Source organism: Juglans regia, chromosome 9, assembly GCF_001411555.2.
Source record: "Juglans regia cultivar Chandler chromosome 9, Walnut 2.0, whole genome shotgun sequence".
NCBI lineage: Eukaryota > Viridiplantae > Streptophyta > Magnoliopsida > Fagales > Juglandaceae > Juglans > Juglans regia.
Window position 1 is genome coordinate 13,771,874 of NC_049909.1, and position 10,316 is coordinate 13,782,189.

General features: G+C 36.6%; 1 protein-coding gene across 1 annotated transcript; it reads right to left on the reverse strand.

Moving 5' to 3' along the window:
• Positions 1-5,650: 5,650 nt before the first annotated feature.
• Positions 5,651-7,615, reverse strand: LOC108999718. The gene is made up of 2 exons (XM_018976624.2): positions 6,267-7,615; positions 5,651-6,139 (listed from the first exon to the last, which is right to left on the reverse strand). The coding sequence occupies exons 1-2, from the start codon at positions 6,414-6,416 to the stop codon at positions 5,870-5,872; spliced, it is 420 nt and encodes a 139-aa protein (XP_018832169.1). The 5' UTR covers positions 6,417-7,615; the 3' UTR covers positions 5,651-5,869.
• Between the last annotated feature and the right edge of the window lie 2,701 nt (positions 7,616-10,316).

The window sequence follows — 10,316 nt, forward strand, 5'->3', positions numbered from 1 at the left end:
GTATTTCCGTGACTTTCCCATCATTTGTGATACTGAACACTTCCTCGATTCCTTCAATCCAGTGAAATCTATGGGAACACTAGGTGCCATATGATAAACCTCAAATAACCGCACATATCAACTGGTGACAATAAGCAATGCCACCCTGATCAATCTTAGCAAATACCAAATTCTGAAATCTGCACATCATGCCAAAATCCAACTCAAGTATCAAATTAAGACACATACGAATATTTCCATCTCACCCAATTGGGTTGTTTTCTTTTATCTTAAAAAATGACCTCAAAACAATTCTATGGCCCCATCAGGTGGCAATTATGCCACGTCAGCCGGTTTAATTTAAAAAAAAAAAAAAAAAAAAAAGGGAAAGAAAACACGAAGACGGACAGAAAAGGGGGGAATTTACATTTGAGAACGAAAATGATGTTTTAAGTTTCAGAAACAGAAAAAAATTCCAGAAAAGTTGCGAACAATCGTGGAAGAGAAAATATTGAGCTTGAAGCAGTAGATTTTTGGGTCTAGAAGAACCGCAGATGTCTTCGTTCGTGTTCGCGTGAACAGTTGTGAGATCTCTTCCATCTCTGTTATTCAGCTTCGTGTCTCCGTTGCTAGCTTCAAGTAAGACATCCCACAACGCAAGCTTCCTATATTCGTGACTTCATTTCTTCGTATGTGCTGTTTTTGTTGTCATTTTGGTGGTTAGAAACATCAATAAGCATTTTTAGTTGTTAACTGCGTATGGCTCCAAAGCCAGAGTGTTCTTCGAGGTCGGCCAAAAAGTGTAGGAAGTAGGAAATAAATTTATTTGCACTGGTTATCTCTATTAATTTTGCCACATTGTTTGCATTTTATAGATGTTAGTATTTCATTTTGCTACTTGTTGTGTAGATAATGTGGTAGTGCAAAGGGTCTGTTTTTGTTGGCTTCTTGGTTGGCATTCTGTGTTTTTGTTGGCTTCTTGTGTAGATAATGGCACATTTGCCACAGCCAGCATGACATGAATGGTAATTACTAATTCAAGAAAATCTAACAAAGATGTATTCATTTGAATGTAAATGTCCAAAACCATAAGTGTGCAAAATAAAAAACACAAAACGATGCTAGCTAGATGTTCATCTATCTATATCATAGTCTATTACCATAGACGATTTTTTGCATAATGCTTTATAAATTTTTTGCAAAATGCATTAGTGAGCTGATTTTGGGGTTTAGAGACTAGGTTGTTCAATCAAAACCATTTAATAGTTAAATTATTATGAAGTTTTCAAATGATATAGTCCATTCTTCAATTGTTTTTAAACAAATCAATTTCTTTTGCTAATAAATTTAATTCATTACACATGATAATTGTTTAAAAAAATATTTTTAAACAACTTGTTTGGATCATTTACACTGATTTTCATAAGAATGATGAACATAATTTAGTGATTTTCTTCTTGTTCTTTCTTCAGGAGGTATGGTTTTCATTAGAATTGTTAGCATGGAAAAAGGAGAAGACCACTCAGTTGGGCTAACACCAAGTAGCTCAAATTCTCTAAGCACGGTATGTGATAGTATTTTAAAGATTTGTTGGAATGTGCTTACATTGATGTTTATTGGTTGCAACTCTCATTATTATTTTTTATGTTAGGACATTCCAACAACTGCTCCAAGCCTATCAAATTATATGCACGTTTGGCCTGGACCAATGCCTGCATGGTCACCGGCCTTTATGCCATATCCAGATGGCAACTAATATCCAATCAACATTCAGGTGGTGATGCAACTTTGGTAGTATTTTTTTTTAATAAATATGTTTATTAATCATAAAGTTTAATTGTGTTAATTTTTGTGATTTATGCAGAATACTGGTTACAAATTTCAATATGGGATGAGACCTCCCATTCCTCTTATTACTACTAGCTCCGCAACGAGCTCAAGAGTTCATACAGAGGATCCACCCAATTGTAAGGAAACTGAAAAACCTGATACATCCTCTAGACTTAACGAGGAGAGTAAAGAGGATACCTTTGTTTCACGAGATACCGAGGATGGTAGTGCCGGGACACCTGAGTGTGTCGAAATGGATGGTGGTGATACGATTGAGGAGCCAAAGTCAGGGATGGAATTTAATTCTTTTGAAGAGTTATTGACCTATAATAAGCAATATGGTAAGAAATACGGCTTTGGGGTAATGACAAAAAGGAGTGAAAAGGCCGAGGATGGGACTATTAGATATGTCACCCTAGCGTGTGCCCGCGGTGGGAAAGCCCGAAATAGAACGTTGAATGTCGTCAAACCACGTCCGACAGGAAAGACGGAATGTAAGGCAAAGATTAATGCCTTAAAAGTTGAGGGAAAGGTACGGTTGACAACATGTCATAATATACATAATCACGGCCTCAGTCCACAGAAATCCCGGTTCTTTCGTTGTAATAGAGAAGTCAGCGAGACTGTAAAAAGAGTTCTAGATACAAATGACCTAGCTGGGATTCGAATGAATAAGAGCTTTGGGAGTCTTGTCGTTGGCGCCGGTGGATTCGAGAATCTCCCGTTTTTGGAAAAGGATTGTCGTAATTATATGGACAAGGCAAGACATCTGCGACTTGGGAAAGGTGGCGCTGGAGCGCTTCAAGATTATTTTTTAAGGATGCAGTACAAAAATCCCGGGTTCTTTGCATTGATGGACTTAGATAATGAGGGGAGATTGAAGAATGTCTTCTGGGCGGACCCCCGTAGTAGGGCAGCATATCAGTATTTCGGTGATGTGGTGACATTTGACACTACGTATCTGACCAATAGATACGGTATGCCCTTCGCACCATTTGTTGGTGTAAACCACCATGGCCAGTCAATTTTGTTGGGAGCAGGATTGATATCTAGTGAGGATACCGAGACATTTGTATGGTTATTCCAGACATGGTTGAAATGTATGGACGGTATAACTCCAAGAGCCATAATCACAGATCAAGACAGAGCGATAAAAAATGCCATTGCCATTGTATTCCCAGAAAGCCGACATCGATTCTGTTTGTGGCATATACTGAAGAAAGTACCCGAAAAGCTTGGCTCTCATAGTACGTACAAAAGTGGCATGAAAACTGCTTTGATGAAGTGTGTGTATGACACTCAAAGTGTTGAAGAGTTTGAAAAATGTTGGGAGCAGCTAATCACCACGTACAACTTGCATGAAAATGTCTGGCTACGAAGTTTATATGATGAGCGTGAGCATTGGGTACCGGCATTCTTGAGGGACGTCTTTTGGGCTAGAATGAGTACTACGCAGCGGAGCGAGAGCATGAATGCATTTTTTGACGGTTATGTTCATGCGAAGACAAATTTGAAAGAATTTGTCGACCAGTTTGATAATGCTCTGAAAAAGAAAATTGAGAATGAAACTGCTGCAGACTTCCATTCATTTAGTGTCTCCATTCCCTGTATATCTCGATCCCCAATTGAGAAGAAATTTCAAGATCTGTACACGAATGCTAAATTCAGGGAACTTCAACAACAAATTACCGGTATTATTGATATGGATCCAAAGTTATTTAAGCATGATGGTACAATAAAGACATATCATGTAGATGATGAAGTTCGTGTGGAAGAGTTCACAAAACCGATTACACACTATGTGGACTTTAGTGAGGAAGATGCAACTGCAAAGTGTTCATGTGGGTTGTTTCAAATGAGGGGGATATTGTGTAGACACATTTTGGCCGTATTCAAATGTAATGGGATTAAGTCTGTGCCGGATACATACATTTTAGATCGATGGCGGAAAGACATCAAAATGAGGTACACATTGATCCATAGCAGTTATGACGTAGGGGATCATCGGGCAGATGCTAATAGATATTCAAGTCTATTGAATATCTGTTATCAGATGATTACTCATGCTGCGGGTTCAAGTCGGCATACTGAGGATGCAACTACAAAATTGTATGCAATGATTGAGTTATATCGTGCCAACCAAGAACCCCCATCGATAACCCTCCCTGGTGCGAATGTTGGCTGTACGACTGCTGATACAACTACAGTTGGAAGTTCAAAGCAAGTACTAAGTCCGAAAGTTGTGAGAGGAAAAGGCAGACCCCCATCTCTAAGAAGAGCATCAAGGATGGAGAAAGGCATGAGGAAAATTAAAGCAAAGACGAAGAGAGCACCAGTTAAGGGGAAACGCAAACAGGTGCATATTGTAAATATTTTAAATTTTAGATACCATTCAATGCAAATATGAAAAATATGCTAAATGATATTTGTGACTTGTTAATTAGCGAGATGGAGGAGATACAGCAGTCGTGGACACTTGCAGGAGGTTATTTCACCCTTCAGAGATGGACACTCCCAATGTTGAACAAGTACAGGCCCGAGAAACAGTGATTGGTAGTCAAGAAAGTGTAAGCGGGTCTCTTGTGTTGTCTCAATTTTAATAGTATTATCCATATCACAACGCCATACCAATGGTTGGTGTTTACTATTTACAGATGCAATTTGGGTTAGATGGATCGCAACCGGGAGAATTTGGGTTGAGTGAATCACAACCGATGCAATGATTTGATACATTGAGTATGTTATTAATAGTGTTATCATGTTGTTACAATTGATATTTTTAGTTCACATTTTCTGCACACTGACATGATTTATATTGTATGTTTTGTAGGGTTTCAATACTTGGTGACGACATTTTGTGGAGCTTTGAGATGTTTGAAACTGTTATTTACTATGGAGCTTTGGAAACTGTTATTTTTTAGAGCTGTGGCAGTTTGTTATTTACCATGATCTATGTTGTATGTTCATAACAGTGTACTAAATTACAGTAAGAGTGTCATCATGTATTGATCTTTTTAAAACTACATTCTGTGTAATACAGTTCAGTTAATGGCATTTTGTGTCATCATTTTGTGTTTGAAACTGTTTTGTTTTAATACAAACTGCTATTAAGAAACCGCTACTTGAATACATCATCCATACCAATCTCAAACACAAACTGCACACTAGTACTTGAATACAAACTGCATTACAAATTCACCAATTTGATATTGTTCACAAACTGCTTTACAAACTCAGAAACTGCATTACATCCCATTTTACAAACTGCTTACATGCATTACATCCCAGAAACAGCTTACTGCATTACACTAGTACTGTTCACATACTGCATTTGGGTTCACTGCCTGCTCATTACAAACTGTTTTAAAATGAGCCCGAAATAGAAATTGTTCTGTTCTGTTTTACAAACTGCATTTGGGTTCACTGCCTGCTCATTACAAACTGTTTTACAATGTGCTAAAATGCTGAAATTGTTCTGTTCTGTTTTACAAACTGCTTATCAACAACCAATATACAAACATACACAAAACAGTTTTACAAACTGTCCAATACAAACTGTTTCACAATCTGTTTCACAATCTGCTCAAGTCCAACCTAATCTGTTTTACAAGTACATACACAAAACAGTTTTACAAACTGTCCAATACAAACTGTTTCACAATCTGTTTCACAATCTGCTCAAGTCCAACCTAAACTGTTTTACAAACTGCTTATGAAAAATATCCATACAAACAGAAAGTTTCCATTACAAACTGCTTCACAACAAAGTTATATCCATACAAACTGTTTTACAAACTATTTCAAGATCCATACAAACTGCTCATACATGAACCCAAAATATATTACATCACTGTTTTACAAACTCAGAAACTGTACATAATAGCAGTTTTACAATCTGCTCAAGATCGAACTGTACATAATAGCAGTTTTACAATCTCAAACTGTACATAATAGCAGTTTTACAATCTACTCAATATCCATACATCAACTACATAGTCCAAAAGTAAATACCAAAACCCCAATACAATTCCTGGAACTACTACCACTATCTAGGAATTACTTAGACACTACCAACAAACAACAAAAATGCAACTAGAAATGCAAAAGCCCAATAAGCCCGAAGTAGTTTGCGTGAACGCCTTATTTCAGCTTCTTGTTCCCGAAGCACCAACTCCTTCTTCATAACCTCAATCTCCCTCTTGTGGACATCCTCGATTTTCTTCTCTAGCTCTTTCTCCTTCATTACAAATTCATTGGTGCTTTCTCGAAGATCCATACCATTCTCTTCATTAATATCTGCCCACTTGAAAAACCTACAGTATGGTAATCCCTGCAAATTAAGAAGATATATAACAAATGTTAGATGTTTTAATATTAATCATTATATAACAGATGTTAGATGCTAAAACTTATTAATGATTACATGAATAAGTTTTATGTACAAATTATGTAGTTACCTTAGTGTTGTACTTTGGACACCCTAAGAAGGGTCGTCCTGGATTCTTTGCAGTACGAGCCAGTCTTAGTGTGGCTGGCTCCTCACAAAAACAGAATGGTATGCCCAAAGCACGTTTACCAAAAGAAGATGAAGATATTGATGATGACATCCCAATATGGCAGTAATTTCAACAGTACAGAAAATTCAACTGTCGGGATGGAATTAGTTGAATTATTCAGATACACTTGAACATTTTAATATGGAAGTAATCATCCCAATAACAATAACAGTAACAGTAGCAGTATCCAGCACTTTAACAGTTTTAATGTGGAAGTAAGATTCCCAATTAGTGATGCTCTGTGAAGTTTAAAGAATGCTATGACAATTGAAAGGGTGCCTCATTTTAAAAATAGTTGATAGTCTAATAATTCTCAAGTGAGAAATTGAGAACTAAACCCTGCTTATTCAGTTCTAAAAACAGTATATCATGCCAAGTGTATATCAAAATTACATTAATAATAATAATGATGATGATGTATATTAATAACAGTACATACACCCTTTTAAATACAAATATACATGAGTAACAGTAACAATTTAATTCACAAGAGTACTAAATACAGAAGAGTAATAGTAACAGTTGCATACACAAGAGTATTAAATACACAAGAGTTAACAATTTAATACACGAGTACTAAATACACAAGAGTAAATACAAGACTAACATTAACAGTAACAGTTTAATACACGAGTATTAAATACACAAGAGTTAACAATTTAATACACAAGAGTACTAAATACACAAGAGTAAATACAAGACTAACAGTAACAGTAACAGTTTAAAACACAAGAGTAAATACACGAGTAACAGTAACAATTTAATACACAAGAGTACTAAATACAGAAGAGTAATAGTAACAGTTGCATACACAAGAGTATTAAATACACAAGAGTTAACAATTTAATACACGAGTACTAAATACACAAGAGTAAATACAAGACTAACATTAACAGTAACAGTTTAATACACGAGTATTAAATACACAAGAGTTAACAATTTAATACACAAGAGTACTAAATACACAAGAGTAAATACAAGACTAACAGTAACAGTAACAGTTTAAAACACAAGAGTAAATACACGAGTAACAGTAACAATTTAATACACAAGAGTACTAAATACAGAAGAGTGATCCACCCAGTTTGATACACAAGAGTATTAAATACACAAGAGTTAACAGTTTGATACACAAGAGTATTAAATACACAAGAGTTAACAGTTTAATACACAAGAGTACTAAATACACAAAAGTAAATACAAGACTAACAGTAACAGTAACAGTTTCATACACAAGAGTAAATACATGAGTAACAGTAACAATTTAATACACAAGTACTAAAGACACAAGAGTAATAGTAACAGTTTAATACACAAGAGTATTAAATACACAAGAGTTAACAGTTTAATACACAAGAGTATTAAATACACAAGAGTTAACAATTTAATACACAAGAGTACTAAATACACAAGAGTAAATACAAGACTAACATTAACAGTAACAGTTTACTACACAAGAGTATTAAATACACAAGAGTATTAAATACACAAGAGTTAATAGTTTAATACACAAGAGTATTAAATACGCAAGAGTTAACAATTTAATACACAAGAGTACTAAATACACAAGAGTAAATACACGGCTAACAGTAACAGTTTAATACATAAGAGTACTAAATACACGAGTTAATATACAAGAGTACTAAATACACAAGAGAACTAAATACAGAAGAATAAATACACGAGTATGTGATTTGAATAATACACGAGTATGTATTACAGTTCTAAATGTAAAATGTATGATAAATAATTATTGACTTCCAAACATTTGGAAAGTAAAAGCAAAGCACAAAAAAATGAGAAAACTAACGACATTTTTGTAGTGAGGATACTTTGAAACTCGGCCCGATCGATGATTAGAACAAATTTTGTTGGGGTTAGGGTTAGGGTTAGGGTTTCGGGGCTTGATAACCAAAAAAATTTAGGGTTAAGGTTAGGGTTAGGATTAGGGTTAGGGTTAAGGTTAGGGTTAGGGTTTCGGGGCTTGATAACCAAACAAATTTAGGGTTAGGGTTTCGGGGGAAGGGGATTTCAGATTTGGGTTTCTGGGAAGGAGGGTTCGTGGAGAAGACGAAAAAGAAGACAGAGAAGACAAAGGGGATGTGGCTCTGTGTCTTCGTGGAGAAGATTTCATAGAAGGAGACTTGGAAGTCTTCGCCTTCGCTGGTTCGAAACCTTCTAAGGGTTTGTGGGCTCGAAGGAGACCACGAAGAATGACTGTGGAGAAGGCGAAGATTTTGTATGCAACGGCTAAGCTAAACGGCCAGTTCGTGGAGGAGTATAGGGCTTCGTGGAGGACGATGGGGCTTCACGGAGAAGAGGAAGAAGAAGACAGAGCGAAGGGTTGGGTCTCGTGGGGATGGACGAAATGGGAAAGAAGGTGAAGTGACCCCTTCTGTATTCGAGGTCTGTGCGCTAAACGAAGCCGTTTTCAAAAGCCGCTGAGTAACGACGCCGTTCCAATAATTGCCACGTCGGACCCGATTCCGCGAGGGTTCCCCCGCGCGGTTGTGAGTAGCATTTTTGTAGAAATAATGATGTTCTTTATTCTCCAGCTATACAAATTTCAAAATCCACAAATTTTCTATTATCCATTGCAAAAGGGATTAAATTATAAATGACGATTGCGATATCCCTAACCACGACAGATTCACTGATCCAATCCAACGAATGTAAACCCCTAAACCTAACTAACCCCAGAAACAACCACAAACAAAGAAAACTTCCCTTTCTTGGTCTATCGGTAATCTACGAACCCTCTATCTTGAGATCAAAATCTCCGAAGGAAATCAAGAAAATTTCAGGGAAAAGAAAGAATTACGAAAGAAACCTTAACTGGTTAAGAAGAAACTTCCTGATCAACAGGAAAACACCAATCGAAACTTACGAAAGAAACCTTATCTGTTGATCAAAACCCTAGATCAACAGGAAAACACCAATCGAAGCTCAAGAAATTGTACGAACCGTACAAGACAATGCGAGAAAACGATATAAACCCTAGAAAAGCTTTGGTAGAATCCAATTCAAAACCTGGATCTCTCGATAGAGCCGTCGAAAATAAGTAGGACTCCAAACCCTAGTCTCAATTTCTCAAAGAGAAACTCTATAGGCAACCGGCCTGCTACCCCGCCGCGGCATCGCAGCTGATGTGGCGTTATTTTAAAAAAAAATAAAATAAAAACAGTTCTCGAAATCCCATCCCCACGAACACAGCAGCTCTTCGTCTTTGACCCATCGAAACACCCATCCACACAAACACAGAAGCCATCGTCCTCTCCCCATTGTCTTCGTCTCCTCCCAAGTGACCCTCATCCCATTGTCTTCAAGAGCAGAACTGGTTGAATAGGGGCAGAACTGGGCAGTTGAAGCTCATCAATAAGAATTAACTTAGCTTAATGTGCTACTATGGACTGGGCAGTTGAACAGGACCACTCCTTTTCACCGTACAGAGCCATGTCTACACAAATCAACGTAAACAAAGAAATTAAACAAAAATGAAAATAGAAAGAGAAATACACAATCATTCAAGTTATGATTCAGCGACTTCCTTTCCAACCCATATGTAATATATATTTTATTTTTTGGAGAAGAAAGTTTATAATATTATCTCAAATTAAAACGAATAAACTGGTGTAAAGTTTAAAACTCATCCGTGAAATTCGCGGCATTTCTGAAGAAAGCGAAGCAAATTCTTTTAAAATCCAGCAAACCGGTTTACCCAAACCGAAAACTAAATACAATTCTTCCGTGGTTGGATTGGGAAATTCACCAGAAGGAAGAAGAAAGGTTACCCTGTTTTCTCGATTTCAGAAACTGAAAAGGGGGAAACCAGAACCCCATAGTTTTAGAAAGAAACTAAACAACCCAAAGCAAATTTAAGTGATATTAAGCTGACCCCAATTCGCAAAAGTGGACCGCAAATCAAAATCCAATAACACATGATCTTCTGTA